This window comes from Pogona vitticeps, chromosome 6, assembly GCF_051106095.1.
Source record: "Pogona vitticeps strain Pit_001003342236 chromosome 6, PviZW2.1, whole genome shotgun sequence".
Lineage (NCBI taxonomy): Eukaryota > Metazoa > Chordata > Lepidosauria > Squamata > Agamidae > Pogona > Pogona vitticeps.
The window spans coordinates 29403198-29422150 of NC_135788.1; the positions used below are offsets into that span (position 1 = coordinate 29403198).

The following is an 18953-nucleotide window of genomic DNA, read 5'->3' on the forward strand; positions in this document are numbered from 1 at the left end:
AAGAGGAAAACACTGCATAAATCAAATTCTTTCTAAGACTGATAAGATTTCATGTTTTCTGGAGAACTATTCTTGAAACTATCCCTTTCTATATTGCTAAAGAAAAGAAACCTACCTGTTTCTGTGTTTAATATCAATTTCAGTTTCAGTGCTAAAACAAAAAAATTTTCAGTATGGTATTCAAGGTAAGATTCCATGAAGCCATTGAGATTATTGATAGTACCCAGTGTGGTATAGTGGACAGAGTGACAGATTAGGTCTCTGGAGACCAGGGTTCAAATCCCTACTTGGCCAAGGCAACTCACCGGGGGAGTGGAATTGGTAAAGCCACTTGTTAAGTATCTCATTACCTTGAACTTTTTAAAGGGTTGTTGTAAGTTGGTTCCAAGTTGACAGCACTTAAATAACTAAATATGAGGTTAGTTACTGGGATATTGCACACTTTCCCACATAATTGCTGTTAATTGGACACATCTCTGTTTTTTTCCCCTCAGGAGATATACCAGTGGTGTGGCTCTACATGCAATAAATATGAGCGCCTCAAAGCTACTCAGGTTGCTGTGGGCATTCGAGACAATGAACGGAATGGAAGAGCTCAGCTGATTGTTGTTGACGAAGGAAGTGAACCAAAAGAACTCCTAAAGGTATTGTATAATCACTTGCTATTGCCAGAAATGTTAGTTGTGCTATTTATCTGTCCAGCTTGGCGGCCACATTTCCTTAGGCTGTAACTCTGGATTTCATGAACTGTGTAGAAATACAAGACACGGCCCAATATGATCCAAAATAAACTGTTGGAACAGCACCCTTGCTAATTGCTGTCTTAAATTTGATGGTGTCCTATGTGGAAGTAAAAAAATATGTCAGGTTTCGTTTCTGAGTTCCTTCAGGCTCTTGAAAATGGGCTGTGGGTTAAAGAAAGAACAAATCTGCAGAAAGAAAGGATGCAGACTCTTCACTGACTTCACTGTTAGTTTAGTGGTGAAGAGACCTGTTTGTGATGCCTTCACATCCATCCTTCTTAGTCACTTATTAGGCCACCAATGATCAGAAGACTCATCTGCTTCCTCTGTTGCATTACACAGTCTTGGGGGCCTGTATCAACCCGTTGGTTAACATAATCTATCTCCTAAACTAGAGGTGCAAGGTTGAAGATCTGGAGGTTGCACATACTCCCCCTGGGATTGTAAATCTGGTTGCTATGGGTCTCTTGACCCTCACCATTATCCAGTGTACTTCCTCTACCTATTTGATATTGATTGCTTTTTCCTCACTGCTGTTAGCAATCTGCAGGCAAAGGCAGAGAGAAAGCGCTCCACTTTCTCCTCCAAATTTCCTCACTTAAAAGGGGAACTTAAAAAGCTGCCTCAAATTAAGTCAGACCCTTGTTCCACCAATGTTGTCAGCACTGACTGGAAGCAGCCATTGTGGGTTTCTGGCAGATTCTCTTCTAGCTTTCCTTCAAGCTGGGGATCCAACCAGGGACTTTCTGTGTACAAAGTGGATGCTCTGTCATTAAAAAGATAGTTTTGTGTGTCCTGTCCTGTCCTGTCTTGACTTGTCTTATTTTTGCTTTTGGGCCAGTTGGCAAAAAATTGTAGTTTTGTTTTGTTTTTTGGTGGTTGTTGTTGGTTTTTTTTGTTTTTTGTTTTGCCCTGGTCATTGCTCTTGTTGAGGTTGGGAGTAGTTTTATACCTTAAGTGAATAAATAATTTCTCCATTGATGTCTGGCCTCAGATACTGTCCAGACTGCCTGGATTCCATCCCATCTATCTGTCTTGGGAGTCCCCTTTATGAATTTAAGGAAAAATACATTATTCCTCTTCTTTCAGCCAGTTAAATGGGAAGGGAGTATTACATTTTGTTGTTTTGGATGGTTTGACAAATTGATTTACTGTCCAAATGCAGGTCACATGATGAATTGTTGGTAAAAGTTGTGAGGACATAGAAGGAAACCGGTCGTAGTCATATAAATATGGAGTCTGTTAGGTTCTGTGTAAGATGGATTTAAAAGCACTGAAATATTTTCATGAGAGTGTTATTCAAAGTTGCTCTGCCTGGCACCAAGATAAGCAACAAGGCCGAGAAGATCAAGAGAAGACGAAACACCACATACCACTTAATTGGCAAGACAAGCCACCTGGAACATCTCATGTGAAATAGGAGATTGAACTGTGTTACACCCACTTGATCCTAATTGGATGACAACTTGGAAAGTGTCAGAAAGAGGGAAGTCTAAGACATGTAGAAATATGGTTGTTCATGTATGTGACGAAAGATGGTGATGGAGGATGTAGTGGAATGTGTGTGTTAATGAGCTATCGTGTAGAGGGCAAAGATGATTACTTAGCATAGTTTTAGCTGCTATTATTTTACCTAGGAATAGTAAGCTTATTTGAATCAAGGTAACTGCTGGATATGCTTAATGCTTAAGCCTTATTAAAGCTACAACTATATTCCAATGAAACTACTTTATTTTCTTAATAAAAACAATTATTCTTAATCTAAAGGGCTTGTCTCTTGAACAGCAGGATTGTACCTAAATCCAGTGGAGATTTGAGAAGGTCATTCATTGCTACTGTAATACAGAGAGGTCCTGCCAGCCAGTCTGTTGTACTATCGAAGGGAAGTACACAGTCAATGATTTACTACCTTGTAAGCAGGCAAGAATTTTCTTTCAGGTCAAGATTGTCCATAGGGGCAAGGACTACGTACTTCTGGGGAGTAAAGGACCTACCCAGGTACTAAAGGTGCTAGTTTTGTGCCTACAGTGACTCCTTGCTGGAGATGATTATCTCCTTAGGAAGAAGTGATTCTGACATAGTTAAAACAAATTTCTAATTAACTGAATGTTAAAAGAGCCTTCTCTCTCTCTGTCTGAGGGGGAGAACAAATAAATATGCACAATAGGACTACTAAAAGGTTAGTTTATTTTAATGTATTCACGAAGGCTTTCACGGCCGAGATCTAATGGTTGTTGTAGGTTAATCACCCATCTACAGAAAAAGACAAAAGCCCGTCTCACAGCCATAAATACTCCATTCCCAAGCCAACTACACCAGAACACAGAGTGCTGTCCTCTGAAGATGTCGGCCACAGAGACTGGCGAAATGTTAGGAAGAACAACCTTCAGAACACAGCCAAAGAGCCCGAGTAGATGTAGTCTAGAGGGGCGGGGTAAAAATTGAATAAATAAATAAATAAATAAATAAATAAAAATAAAAATAAATAAAAACCCACAACAACCATTAGTTTATTTTCGTTTGAGTGGGGTTTTCCTCATTTGGTCTGCATGACAGAATGCACTGGACAGCTTTCTTGTCCTCCGGTTCGACACACTGATTGTAGCTAATAATGTCTTGAATAACAAATTATGACAAATATTGTGCCATCAGGCACATTAGTCACAATGATCCATTGATGCTGAATTGAATGGGAGGAAGAATAATGCCTCAGTTGAGGGCTCTGTATAATTTGTATTGAAGCAAGAAATTTGCAGTTTTTGAAGCTGATTTATCTTAGTCGTGCTCATACCACTGCTGTGTGTCTGTGTAAAAAATAATACAGAAGTTGCACAAAGTAAAGTGTACATGTATGGCTGATCACATGGAAGCTGGGTTTAGCTGGAAAACACAATTCACCACAGAGGCCGTGTCCAGAGTGATGGGGAGGGATTTGCCCTCCCACTCCACCCATGATGTGTTAGCACTGCCGTTGCTTAAATACATGATAGAGCACTTAGAGGCTGAACATCTTTTGTTCTTAACAATGTTTCCTGAAAATAGAAGCCCAGGTCTGAGTGCTTAGGTTCACATAGCCACTGATGAGAGATCCAGCCAGCCTCTACAATAAAGGTAGGCAAGGTTGATGACTCCCAAATTCATGCTTCTGTACCTTGCTGTGGGCCAGTCTGGGCCTAGAAGTATCTAGAAATGGCTATAGAAATCAAACAGAGGGTGCCCAAATTTGCTTTTCTGGTTTCTCTTTTTGATTATTTTAGGGGTGGAGTGAAAAATGGAAGCTCAGGAGTGGAAATGAGAATTTTTGTGTGGATTTTCTTTTGGTGTTATTTTCAGTGGGGGCTTTTTATGTAGCCCATAGGTCATGTTTTTCTCATCCCTAGACTAGAGGTGGTCCAAATGTAGCTATACAAATATTGCAGGACTGTGTATCTTGACCACATGTAACTATTAAATGGAGTCATTTAACAATTTCTTTCCCTAGCATGGTCATGACAACCCTCCCCCCAGTTTTGGAAGTGTCCATTTTATGGCCAGAGCTATCAAAACAGAATTACATAGAGAAACTTACATTTCTCTGATGTGTACCTTAATAAAGGGCAAACTTGATTGCCTTAGTTTCTGTTGGTGCTCCAACTTGTGTACAGTCATTGGAGAAATCCTCCAACTTGTTTACTAGCTCAAATTGTCATTAATGCCTTCAAAGTTACTACATTCTGCTTTACAGCTGCAAAGTCCTTGACACTATGGATGCAATGAAACATAAGTGCAGGTCCCTGAGGATAATTTTCAAAAAGAGGAACAGATTAAAAACTAAGGGTAGCATCTCCACTCAGTAATTCCACAGATTTAAATTTGCACTCCATGGTTGCATCGCTAAAGCTATGGCATGTTTTTCTCTCTATTTGGTTTTTGGAAACAGATATTTTCCCTTTACACAAAAAGCTGTGGTCTTGTTTTTTGTTTTACACATCCTGGCATAGTTTCAAAGTCAAAGGAAACTTCTTTACAAACTCCATCCAGCCGTAAAGGTCAAGCAGAACATTCCCTTCTTGGTTTACTGATAAGGTGACTAATCATCCATGCAGTTTGGCATGAAGTGAAGAAATGTACATGTTACACATAAAGGTATCTTTAATAAATAATTGTATATGAATTGATAAAATTTTTAGTCCTGCATAGATGGATCTGAATAACTGCCATTCAATGTAAAACTTATCTAAAGGAGGGCAGTTCGTGAAAGGCGTGGTGGCAGTAAAAGTGCACTATGTGTGTTCCGGGTGCATGGTCAGAGAACAACGTACATCCCTCCAGCCTGCATCAAATTTAAGCCAGATTCACCTGAAACTGGAACCAGTACTTTGACCTCTTCTTATCACTGCATTTATGTGATAGTAATTTTGCTTAGATAGATTCTTGCTTCAGTCAGTGAGAACTGAATGCACGCTGGGAGAGACTCATCACTGTCTAGTTTGATGGCTGTGATGGTTACAAGGCTTGAGGAACTGAGGTCTAAATAAGCGGTTTCTTTAAACCCTGGAAATGTTTATCCATGAATGAATATGCATTGCATTTGCATCATGCACTCACTGAGCTGGCAGATTTAATATTATCTCATTTAAGAAGCAGAAATATGAACAAGTACAGTGGTGCCTCGCAAGACAAATGCCTCGCACGACAAAAACTCACAAGACAAATGGTTTTGGTAATGGGGTTAATGACTCACAAGACAAATGTTCCTATGGCCGTGCTTTGCAAGTCAAATGTTTTCCGTTTTTTGTTCCTGGCTCATGTTTGCTGATTTTTAAATATTTTTCTATGATGTTTAAAAAGTTTAATTTTTTCATTGAAACTTTTTAAATCATCTGCACAATATGTATGGATTTAAAGAGCACTTAATAAACCCTTTGTAAACCAAATGTGACTTTGTTCTGATTTTTTTGGCCCATAGGAATGCATTAATTAGATTTCAGTGCATTCCTATGGGAAAATGCATTTCGCAAGATGAATTTTTCTCAAGACAACATTAACCGCAGAATGAATTAAATTTGTCTTGCGAGGCACCACTGTACTTTGTGCATATAATGCTTTTGGTCTTCCTTTTCCCACAATCCATGATAAAACTGAGAGATCTAAAAGCAACCACAGATTCCCTTTTAGGCCAGACTAGGAGATTAAAGGCACCAGCTTTAGAACAGCTTGATACCTTAGAGCAGAGGTCTCCAAACCTTTCAGTATAAGGACCATGCCTGGGGAAGGGCAGGAGCTTAGTTGTTTCTCTGCATGTTAGGGCAGGGGATGAGCAGGCTACCAATCCTGTTGCCAGGTGCTCTTGGGGAAGGTGGGGAGGCAGGGGTTGGGTGGGAAAGGTCCTAGAGTCCAGACCGGGCCAGATGAAAAGGCAAGGCAGACTGGATGTGGCCCGCGTGCCGTAGTTTGGAGACCCCTGCCTTAGAGCATTGTTAGAAGGAGGTTTAAGACTCAAAGCTGTTTTCTGATCTTCTTCTGTTTAATCTTTCTCTCTCTCCTGGGATTTAAACAAAAGAAAAGGCAGTGTTCAGATTGGATTTTTGTCTCCAAAGATACAGCATATATTTCTTATCAATAATATATGGAGATGAGAAATAACAAACCAGATCAGCCCTGCTGTCTAACTCTGAGTGGTTATTCTTGAGGGATCTTGTTTCCTTTTTGTTATGATAAAATATTCAAAATTCTTGGACATCTTAGAAAATCTCCAGTGTTGTTTTCAATGGTTTCTTTGAAGGATGTTGATTCTTTATAGTCTGTATCAAAATGCATTCACCCAGATTGGCTCATTGTAAGCAGACATTCAGCAGTTAAAAGTAGGAAAGCCTAGTTAACTGAATGGGTGGTATTCTTTTTCTCTTTCTCATGTACACACACATGTAGTTCTTATTTATTCAGTGCCAGGGACTCCAGAGCATGAGATGAAAATCTCATAATTGTAGTCAGAATGTTTTCCAAGACTGTGAACTAAACTGCTTTTTGGTGCCAAAGTGAAGTGGAATGCATAAGGTTGAACCCTAGGATTGTCTAGCATTATGAAATATTAGCGAATCAGTGCTGCTAATTTTATTGGCTCTGCTAGGAATATGGCTACACTTGGATCTGGCCCAATACGTTCATCCTTCAGTGGATTTTTGCTAAACTTTGCGTTAGAGGGCCTTCAATTTATTTCCATGATTGCAGGATAATTTTAAATGTTGGCCTGATACATGGAAGCAGAATCATGGGTCTAGTAACAGGAGATGATAGTTTGGAACTTGTAAATTAATTTCTGTTTTCAATAATTCAAAACCTGCTCAACTGAGAATATTTGCTTACAGCCTCATCTAATATGCAATGACATAGGTTCTCTGCCCCTTTCTCACAGTACTTAACACAAAGGAAATATTGACTTCTGTTTCATTCGAATGAATCTTTTGAGCATGATGATAATTGATCTAATCCACAGTAAACTTTTTTCTGTCCACTTCGTTGTTATGTCCATTCTACTTCTTGCCTCTTCAGAAGCAAATAGAAAGATTAAGAGAAAGCCACACACACAAGACAAATTATGTGAATATTTGAATAGGGCCACTGGGCCAGAATCCAATAATTTAGTTGCTTTATTAGTACTGCACTCTACTAAAAAGTTTCACATGTCAGTTAGAAAAACTGAAACAAGCTAACAAGGATTTCTTCAGTGTACAGTTGCCAATAAAAAAAACTAGACATGTCATTCTTCCACTAGGTATGGGAAATCTGCAATTAAGGCCTCCTGTAGGTATCTCGTGCCCAATTTACATACTAGGGCCAAAATCCTGTTGAAGAAACTACATGTTTAAGGCAATCATGTCACAAGGAGGACTCCCAGAGTTGTGCTTACAACAACAAGGCTTTTTTGATGTTTGTTGCTGTGTATATATAGGAAGTGTATGTCTTTGTTTGAATGAAAGAAGTTGCAAACGGCAAAGGTGAATGCTTTTTCTTTGTCATAATAAAAGAGGAAGTTTTAAACAGTTGCAACTTTTGAACTCACGATGACTTATAGCAGAAAGTTATTGAATCTTTTAAGTTGTAGATTGGCTGTTATTTTCTGCGTTGGCTGTCTGAATTGCAAGGCTGCAGCACTCATCCAGTGGCAAGCCTAAAAATGAATCTAAATTACTTTCTTAATGTTCCTTCACATTGTAATTATTGGGATCGTTAATTATTCATCTTATGCTTTGGAGGAAACTTTAAAATGGGTGGTTGCAGATACTCCTCAGTTCCTTACATAATGAAAGGCATTATTTTATTTGGTGTTTAAATGTCTTTCTAAAGTCATTATTAAGGGGGTGGGGGTAGGGATGGGGGAGTGTTTGCAATTAAATTACAGTATACAAGATCAGAATGCTAAAACACACCCATCTGTGCAGTGTGGTCGTCTTCTTGACACCTGAACAATTTCCAAGGTTAGTGCTTTAGACAGTTAAATATTACTCTCAAATTCCTACCATATATTTATCAAAATGGTGATTTTCTTTTACACGCTACCCTATTATCAAACTGGTGTAATTCAGTTGAGTAGGGTAAAAAATGAAATGTGATTTATTCTTTATTTTGCTATCAAATACAGGAGATGCATCCTAGTATGATGGGAGTGTTTGTTTTCCTTTCCATGGAAGAAAGAGCAGCTTATCTCCTTGGGAACCATGTCTTTATTTGAAGTACAGTGGTGCCTCCATTCCACTGAAATCGCTGTTTAGCGAGATCATTGTCTAGCGAAAAGCATTTCCCATTGGAATGCATTGAAACATGTTTAATGCATTCCAATGGGGAAGAATCGTCGTTGTCTAGCGAAGATTGGCCATAGGAAAGCCGCTTTGCAAACCGCCAATCAGCTGTTTAAATAGCTGTCTTGCGAAGCTTAGGTCCCGAAAACACCCATTTTGCGAGCGCAGAGGGAGCTCTCAAAATCATTGTCTAGCGAAAATCAGTTTACGAAGCAGGGACCAAACATTGTCCAGCGAAATTCCCCCATAGGAATCACTATTTTGCGAATCACTATAGCGATCGCAAAAAGTCAGTGTCAAGCGAAAAAACTGTCATGCGGTGTAACTGTCTAGCGAGGCACCACTGTAATTGAAGGAACCAACCTAAAGGTCTATTTTATCTGCACTGGTGGAAGCCCATGTTCATCCAACTTAGCAGCAGCTTTCCCCATTGTGGTGCCCCTCAATTGCAATGCATTGCAAATTCCATCACCACCAGGTCTTGAAATTTATGGGAATTGTGTTCTTACACATTTGAAGGACATCAGGTTAAGAGAAGCTCATTGGGAGTGTCATTTTCCTTACTCCTAGTTTCTTGTTTTAAGATGATTCTCCCATCTTTAGTGCTTCTCATTGGGTTATTGCCCAATTGCTTTATAACATTACTAGTCTATGTCTCAATGAAACTGTTTGCAAGGCTGCTCTCACATTAAGAAAATAAACAATAAAGTGTCGTAAGTGGACCATATAAATAAATACGAAGTAACAACAAATATCAACAACAGAAAGAAAAGGTAAAAAACTGTTGGTAGAAGCAAGCCGGTACAATTCATGCGTAGCCAGTTAATGTGGCACCTAAGGGTCATAACAGTAGGGACAAGGTGAATAGCTTTGGGAAGAGATGGCAAAACCATTGTTCCACCAATGAGAAATACTATTCCAATCTTCTCAACTGCTTCAACTCTCCCTATAGGGTAGTTTCATTTTTGGGAGAAGAACAAGCCCAAATTGGTCCTTTTGGGAACAAAGGCAGAATAGAAATACTTTAAATAAATGAATGAATTAAATAATAGCCTAACATTCCGTTTGAAGCCAGTTTTCCTCTGCTTGTGAAGCAAAAATGAAAGCAAAAGAGTTGTGGCAGCTTAATTTTAGTGTGAACCTGTCCTGGATCTCAGTCCATTGGGCCATAGGCTTATGTACTCAGAATACATGGTGGGATGGTGGAGACGAAGTGAGATTGGAAAATGAAGGTGAAGGTAATAGTGGCAGTGGGCTTACAGAATGACAGTGGCCCAGTTAAGCAAAGTGCTGATTGTGTAGACCTTTTTTTTTATCAATAATTAAATTGTACTGAGGTGGTGCTATGACAAGGAGAGAAAAGTTTGATTTAGTTATACTACATACTGCTGAAAAATCTGGAGTATTATATATTTAGAATGGAGCTGGAAGGGACCCTAGAGATCATCAAGTCCAGTCCCTGTCAAGGAAGCACAGTGGGGAATCGAACTCCCAACCTCTGGGTCTGCAGCCAGATACCTAAACCACTGAGCTCATTAATATATACAGTCTTTTAAGTACCATTGGTTCTTATTTAATGTTTTATGTGCACTGGAATCTCTGAGTATAAAACATATTGTGTAAATTAGCATGGCTCCTTTTGGGGGTTTTGCTATGTTATATTTTTAAAAAGGTTCCCCTTGAAAACTTTGATAACCTGTGCAAATTTTCGGTACCCAAAGAGAGGAAGAAATTTGCCAGTGAATAATGGATACTTCTGTTTAGAAATGTGTGTCTTAAATTTTATAAACTTGCCTCCAGATCATATCCATAACCACTGAGTCAATTTATTCTAGTTTCAAAAGGTAATCTTAATGAGTCATAAGAACCCTCACTCTTTCCTCTAGTGCCTGCTTCGGTTTTTCATGACTCCGGTGGAAGGCAACCACATCAAAAATGTCTCAGTTGTTCTGGCCCCCAAAGTCTCTGTATGGTTAATCATTTTCTCTCTTCATGCAATCCCCAAAGTCTCCAGCTCATTTTAAAACTAATTGAGTACATGTAATAGAGTTTGAAACAGGAGATCTCTTAAGAGCATTTTCTCTGAGACTCTGATATTTGTTTTCCACAAAATGCTCCTTCTCAAAAAATACCTTTAACTTTGGAAGTAACTTCATCTCACATCACCTCAGAATACATTCAAATCCGTGAGGAAACTTGCTCATTTCCCATCTGTGAGCAAGCAATATAGAAAGAAGGCATTGAGGCTGCAGGTTCTACACTTTTTGAGACCAATTACTACTTGTTCATAATTTTGTTTTACATTTTGTTCTCAGTTGCAGTTGTGCTTCCCTGTCTGTTCCTTGACAGTGTAGCTTAGGAAACTTTGTTCTCATAGTGGCTGTCCAGCCAATGACAACAGCAGCCATTTCTAAATGTTCCTAACAATCAGGCGGAGCCTGCTTTTCACCATTGCAGGGTGAAAAGTTTAATAAAGGGCAACAAAAGGCCTTTAGGGTTGCAGTTCCTTCATTGCCAGAATCATAATTTTCTTCATGAGGAATCGTGCTGAAGAATTTAGCAGTAAATGAAATGAAATATTGTGATATATTCTCCCAGTTAACTTTCTCACCCAGATAGTTCCCATTGCTTACACCAAATTCATAATAATAAAAAAGAATACTCCTTGGATTTTATCCACTTGAAAACAGTACACTCCTTGACTTATCTTTACCAGAGGAATAGGAAAGGGCACCAAATGCTTTAGATGAACAAGATAAATGTAGATTAGCCAGATTAATAACAGTATTAACAACTGATACACTTGAAGTAGCCCATCTTGGTTGTGGAAATCTGGGGCTATAATCTGGAAAAGTAATGTCTCTGTGCCACTAGTGTTGGTGTAGTCTCAGCACTAGTCTAAATTGGGTGAAGACATTCCTGCTGATACCTTAGCATCCGAGATCAAAGCCCAGATAGTTTCTACAAGTATTCACCACCCTCATTTTGGCTGTAGAATACACACTGTCTTCCCTTGTGTAAACAGTGATCAGTTTCTTTCTAGGTTATGCAAATAGTTCCAAGGAACTTTACTCCCATTTTCTAATACACTGAGTCAATATTCAAATTCAAATATGAAGCCTGTTGTCTTGTGTCCAGTATGCTTAGTGTAAATATTAATCCAACTGTTATCTTTGCTAAGACATAAAGTTCTTCTGGGAGTTTTCTGACAATAGCTCAGTCATGACAATAGAATTAAGCACGTTAAGGCTGTTTAATAGAGAGATTCAGATAGTTGCTTTAAACCATGAAAAGAGATGGTACAGTGGTGCCCCGCATAGCGATGTTAATCCATTCCAGGATTAATGCCGCTATCCGGATTCTTCGCTATGCGGGGGGGAACCCATAGGAACGCATTAAACTCCGTTTAATGCATTCCTATTGGGGAAAAACTCACCGGTAAGCGAAGAATCCCCCATCCGGCTGCCATTTTCGCCGCCTCGGTAAGTGAGGCGCAAAAACGCTGCGGGTGGCCATTTTCCCCCAGCTGGGTGGCGCTGGCTTCGGAGCGCCCACGGTGGAGGCTTCCCCGGAGGTCGCTCTGAAGCCAGCGCCACCCAGCTGGGCGGCGCAGGCTTCAGAGCAACCTCTGGGGAAGCCTCCACTGCGGTTGCTCGGAAGCACCCGCTGGTCAGCTGGGGGGAAATGGGGCCTATGGGGAAAAATCGCGGGGCTTTCAGAGGTGCATTTTCACTGCTGAAAAAACCCCAGGAGGCTTCTGAAAGTGGCGCGAGGGCCCCCCCCCCGCATAGCAATGTTTCCGGATAGCTACGTTAATCCTGGAATGGATTAACGTCGCTATGCGGGACACCACTGTATTTTACTAAATATACAGTGGTGCCTCACAAGACAAATGCCTTGCAGGACGAAAAACTTGCAAGACAAATGGATTTGGCAATGGGGTTGATGACTCGCAAGACAAATGTTCCTATGGCTGTACTTCAGAAGAAGAATGTTTTCTGTTTTTTGTTCCTGCCTCATGTTTGCTAATTTTTAAATGTTTTTCTATGATGTTTAAAAAGTTAAAGTTTTTTGATTGAAATTTTTTAAATCATCTGCACAATATGTATGGCTTTAAAGAGCACTTAATAAACCCTTTGTAAACCAAATCTGACTTTGTTCTGACTTTTTTCCGCCCATAGGAACACATTAATTATATTTCAATGAATTCCTATGGGAAAACGCGTTTCGCAAGATGAATTTTTCACAAGACAACATTAACTGCGGAACGAATTAAATTCGTTCTGCAAGCCACCACTGTATGTACAAAAATGTATATTACACTTATGCTCAAAATAACATTTCATATTTACAGCAACCCCCTGAATTCCATAGGCTTCCCTTAAAGCTTATAAAATGAATAAATATTTCTTAAATGCACGTTCATATATTTATGTTAAAATTTCCTTTGTCTTGTCACTTGACTGTTTAGATCACTGGTTCTTAACCTTGGGTTACTCAGGAGTTTTGGACTGCAACTCCCAGAAGCCTTCACCACCAGCTGTCCTGACTGGGGTTTCTGGGAGTTGCAGTTCAAAAGCATCTGAGTAACAAAGGTTAAGAACCACTGGTTTAGATAATGGTCTCATTAAATAGCTATGGGAATAAACAATTGTCTTTAAACATTTTCACTTATTTCCTCTCTTCCTACTACCATCTTTTAGTTGCCCCTAGGTGTCTGTATTTGCCCCTTCGCTCTGGAGCTTGTACCACCTTCCAGACAGCTAACACTCAGATATTGAGCTCTACACCACTCAGCTTAAATTAATTTAATAAAATTTTGTTCAAGTAACAATGTCCAAATGATGTTACTTATTCCTAAATTCATTCAGTGCAATTGTCCACTGTAACACCTATCTTTCCCCTCAGACTCTCAGCTCTTTTATTAAAAAACACCCTCCCTACTCCTCCCAAGACTTAACCAACCTCTTTCCCTCTAATTTCTCTCAACTAATCAGAACCATTCTTATCAACATTTTGTGTTCCTCACTTACCTTCTCCCATCACATACCTACCAAACCAATGTATTTCAGATCAACACACCATTACCATATCAACAATGCCTTTAAACATAACTGAACATCACAAAATCCCATTCCTCCCCATCTCTTTTAATCACAGGACAAAGACAGATGTTAACATCCAGTTCTTGTATATTTTCCACATATGTTTTTGTTTAATGTATTAGCCTGTCCCTGATATAATTCTGTGCTGGCACAGTGGCTGTCATCCTGGACTGAGACAGGAATGGGGCCAATGTAACTCAACTCCTCCACTTCTCTCCCCTGTTTCTGCCTTTTCTGCTGGCTTATCTCAGTGAAATCAGGCAGCACAAGGACAGCTATATGTACCAGCACAAGAAGTTTTTGCCCATTCCAAATCCACTATATCTTTTGAGTTTCAAATAGACTATTAGTCATGTGTATAGAAGGCTCATTAAAATCAATGGGACTTGAGGCTAATCATGATGTGTTGTAAGTGCTGTGGCCAACCTGTGGGACAAAACATACCTTTGCTATTCAAAATTTTAGACCAGCCAGTTTCAACCTTTTTTTGGCCGTGGCCATAGACACAATATAAAAGAAATATTGATAGAATCAGGATTGCATAAGTCACACAACAAACCTTATGAGGTCATGTATGAAAAATTGTTTGCAGTCTGTGGCCCCCTTCCAATGTGCCAGTGGGCCATATGGCCGCTGTTGAGAATGGCTGCTTTAGACTTCTTGTAACAGGAAGGTTCATGGCTCTAGAATAACCTTCTTCAACCTCAGGCCCTCTGGATGAGGTTGGCTACAGCTGCTATCATCCCTACTCAGGGATGATATTGGGCATAAGAATCTAACATACCTAAAAGGCATCAGATTATTTGATACCCATGTATTTCATGGCCACACAGCCAGTACAGATAAAACTCCAGAATGTGTGCTCTTTAATATATATCTCGATATAATAATCAATATATCATACTGGCTGAAATTTACACCACACAAAGCTGTGAAGGATACCTTCAACTAATTAAATTAATAATGTCCTCTCCGCACCTCTTCAGGTTCTGAGACTCCTACAGGATCCTTTTTGCCTCTGCGGAACCTCGACACTGAAAGTGGGTGGGGAGAATAGGAAGTTTTTAATTAAATTAAAGTAAGGATATCCATCTTCATCTGTTGACAGCATCTGGCTTTTGTGACATAAATTTACACCAGCAGGATTTCAGCCTTCCTTTTTCTAAAACTTTCTTTTTTTGTTGTATTTAAAATCTGTGTGTATCTTAAATTTAGCTTTCCAGGTAAATAGATGGTGCTCATTTGAGAGCTATAAGAGGTGTTGCTGGTTGATTTTTGTAGAACTGACCTGATAACCTACAGCAAAGTAAGAACAAATTCCTTTACTGAGTTTGTGTTGCTGAAATAAGGTTGGAAATCCAGAATACTGTTGCGGACAAGTTTTGCATTAACCTTCAGTTGATATCCTTGTCAATATTTCAATTTTCACATCTGTTTATCTGTACTCCTATGCTATTTTTTGTCCAAGAATAAATTGTTCCATTACCTGTGGTTTTTTTTAAAAGGCTGAGTTGATTTCTGAAGTCATATGAGATATATAGCTTGCATCTCAAGTGGGTGTATCCCCTACCTCCCAGAGAGTAATTTTTCCCCAGGCATTAGAGTGTGTAATATCTCTTGCGACTGTTTCTGGTGTGTTGGGTGCTTGTGTTTCGATGCTGGAAATGTGCTGAGTTGAATGGAGGTCTGTTTCTGCAAAATCTAAGGAGTACATGGCAGCAGTGAGCAAGAGGCTATCTGTGCTGACTTCAGGTCCTGTCAGGCACATACATGATAGACACATGCATTCTTTTGATCTGTGCTGCACCCTATGCATGGCCAACACAGTATATGGGATCACTCAACCACAAAGTGGAAGCCACCTGTTTCCTGCACCTCTTGCATATTTAACTGGCCATGAAGTATGCCAGAGGGCCTTGCAAGTAGCTTGTTTTGATGGGGAAACCTTCAGTTGACAGAGATCTTGGAAGGTATTTGGAAATTGTGGCAAAGTAGCAAAGATTTTTTCCAAATATTGAATATGATTAGGCTACCTTTTAGAATATAGCCTTCACAAGGAAACTTCCAGAAAATAATATGAAATATATTTAAATCCTCAGAGAGAATAAAGAACCCTGTCTTACCTGAAAGTCTAACACACTTAGTATAGCATGAATTATACTCTTAGTAGTCCTTTCATGGACTGTTGTCATTGTACTGTATATCTTCAAAGCACCACGGAACTCTCATTTTAGCTGTAATGGGCTAACATTGGGAAGGAGTGGTTTCCCTATGCCATGACCAGGGTGGATTTGATTTAAATATTTTTAAAATTTGATTAAAATTGTGATTAAAATTGTGATTTAAATGAATTTGATTTTAAAAACTCATAGATTTTTATGCACCATGGCCATGACCTGCCTGTCATAAGCAGGTGCTTGAAAGTGACCTTTTTGGATTGTAACTCCAGGATCCCTCCACCTTCCTAGTAGTTACACTGGCAACAGGGTTGTGGGAATTGTATTTTTTTAAAAATTACATTTCAAAGATTTGGGCATTAGAATGATTAGCATTAGATTTGCTGCTCTTTCCAGCATGGAGTGACTAACATAGATCTTGCATGCATCATAGCATATTTCCGCTACATTTATCATGAAAAATTGTTTGGTGCTGTAGGTTTTATAGCTGCATAATGTATTTATCCTGCAGAGATGAGAAAACCTTGCAGGTTTCCAGGCTGTCTGAAGCATTTAAGGTGATATCATTACCTTTGTGCTGTATACTTTGGCAGTTTCTCCCTTACCAAATATTTACATTGTCAACATGGGACCTCATGTTTGATAGATATTTACTCTGAACTGGGTGATATTAAATTGCACTTATCTTTTTAAAATACTTTACAGGTTATACATTAAATAAAATTAACCAGTCCTTTTCTGTTGAAAGTGAACTGAATTTCAGTGAAAGATGTTATATTGATTGCCCATTGGATATATGGCAACTACAGGTATTTGATGATCATTTTACTCTGTTCTGAAGATTTACATGGGCAAAACTTTTAAATTAACATCTATGCCATATAATGATATATCCCTCCCCTCCTTTGGTCAAAATGGAGGATCATTTTTAAAACAGATGAGTGATGATAGAGTGTAACAATGAAAGTTTTGTGTCACCTGTAAGTCTACACCCCCCAACTATTATAGCATAAGGTTGTATGCATTACATCCATGTAGTATTTTATTAGAAATTTAGGTATATATGTCCCAGTATGCATGATGTGGGATCACAGTAAAACGGGATGTAGAGAATGACCATTGTATTGTCACCTGTCCTACACATCACAAATATCTCTGCACCTAGTCATGTGCCCCTATCATATATACCAAAAGCTCTAATATTATACTGTGTGCATCTGTATAAATGCTGTCTTAAAAGACTTTTTCTAATTAATATTGCAACAGGGTAATATGGTTACCCTGAAGAAAATAGGAAAAATCACTGGGCTAGTCAGGTATCAAGAATACCTTATGAATACACAGTGGAAGTAAGGAAAAGATTTAAGGAACTAGATTTGGTGGACAGAGTGCCTGAAGAACTATGGGTGGAGGCTTTAACATTGTGCAGGAGGCAGCAACAAAAACCATCCCAAAGAAAAGGAAATGCAAGAAAGCAAAGTGGCTGTCCAATGTGGCTTTACAAATAGCAGAGAAGAGAAGGGAAACAAAATGAAAGGGCGATAGGGAAAGTTACAAAAAATGGAATGCAGACTTCCAAAGAATATCAAGGAAAGACAAGAGGGCCTTCTTAAATGAACAGTGCAAAGAAATACATAGAGGAAAATAATAGAAAAGGAAAAACCAGAGATCTGTTCAAGAAAATTGGAGATATTAAAGGAACCTTTTGTGCAAAGACGGACATGATAAAGGACAAAAATGGGAGGGACCTCACAGAAGCAGAAGACATCAAGAAGAGATGGCAAGAATACACAGAAGAATTATACCAGAAAGATCTGGATGTCCCGGACAACCCAGATGGTGTGGTTGCTGACCTTGAGCCAGACATCCTGGAGAGCGAAGTCAAGTGGGCCTTAGAAAGCATAGCTAACAACAAGGCCAGTGGAGGTGATGGCATTCCAGTTGAACTATTTAAAATTTTAAAAGATGACATTGTTAAGATGCTACACTCAATATGCCAGCAAGTTTGGAAAACTCAGCAGTGGCCAGAGTATTGGAAAAGATCAGTCTACATCCCAGTGCCAAAGAAGGGCAGTGCCAAAGAATGCTCCAACTACCATACAATTGCACTCATTTCATACGCTAGCAAGGTTATGCTCAAAATCCTCCAAGGTAGGCTTCAGCAGTATGTGGACTGAGAACTCCCAGAAGTATAAGCTGGATTTTGAAGGGGCAGAGGAACTAGAGACCAAATTGCTAACATGCGCTGGATTATGGAGAAAGCCAGAGAGTTCCAGAAAAACATCTACTTCTGCTTCATTGACTACACAAAAGCCTTTGTGTGGACCACAACAAACTATGGCAAGTTCTTAAAGAAAGAACCACCTTATCTACCTCCTGAGAAATCTATACGTAGGACAGGAAGCAACAGTTAGAACTGGATATGGAACAACTGATTAGTTCAAAATTGGGAAAGGAGTATGACAAGGCTGTATATGGGAAACAGTATGCCATTACAGTAGGATAACCCCCCTCAATGCTTGTCTCTTCTCCAAATATTTTTTTCTGTTTTTAATATATCTGTCAAATTTAGCACTGTCCCAGAAACAGACTGGTAGCCAATGGAGCTGTTGTAATAAGGGAGTTACATGCTCCCTATAACCAATGCCAGTCAGCAGTCTAGCTGCAGCATTTTAAACCAGCTGAAGTTCCCAGCACTCTTCAAAGGCAGCCCTACACAGAGCTCATTGCAGTAATCCAGATGAGTTTTTACTAAGCCATGTGTCACTGAGATGTCTGACCTGGTGCACCCGCTTTAACTGTGCAAAGGCACCCCTGAATACCACTGTGCATCCAGGATGAGTCCAGGTGCCCACCCAAGCTGCCAGCCTGACTTTTCATGGGCAGTGTAAACTCATCTACTACTGGGTTTATCTCTATCCCCTGATTTGCTTTGTGACTGATCAGGAGGACTTCTATCTTATCTGGATTACGTTTCAGTTTGCTAGTCCTCATCCGGTACATTGCGACAGCAGGCACTGGTCTAGGCACAGAACAGCTTTCTTGGGATCAGATGGGAAGGAGAGATAGAATTAGGTGTCGTCAGCATACTGATGGCGCCGAATGTCAACACTTTGAACAACCTTTCTCAGCAGTTTCATATAGATGTAG

The 18953-nt window shown here is 39.5% G+C and overlaps 1 protein-coding gene across 1 annotated transcript in view; it reads left to right on the forward strand.

Moving 5' to 3' along the window:
• Positions 1 to 18953, forward strand: part of SCIN (scinderin) — a 71609-nt gene that overhangs the window by 23056 nt on the left and 29600 nt on the right. The window contains exon 4 of the mRNA XM_073003246.2: positions 495 to 644. Within this exon, the coding sequence (XP_072859347.2) occupies positions 495 to 644 (150 nt within the window). The remainder of the gene's footprint in view (positions 1 to 494; positions 645 to 18953) is intronic.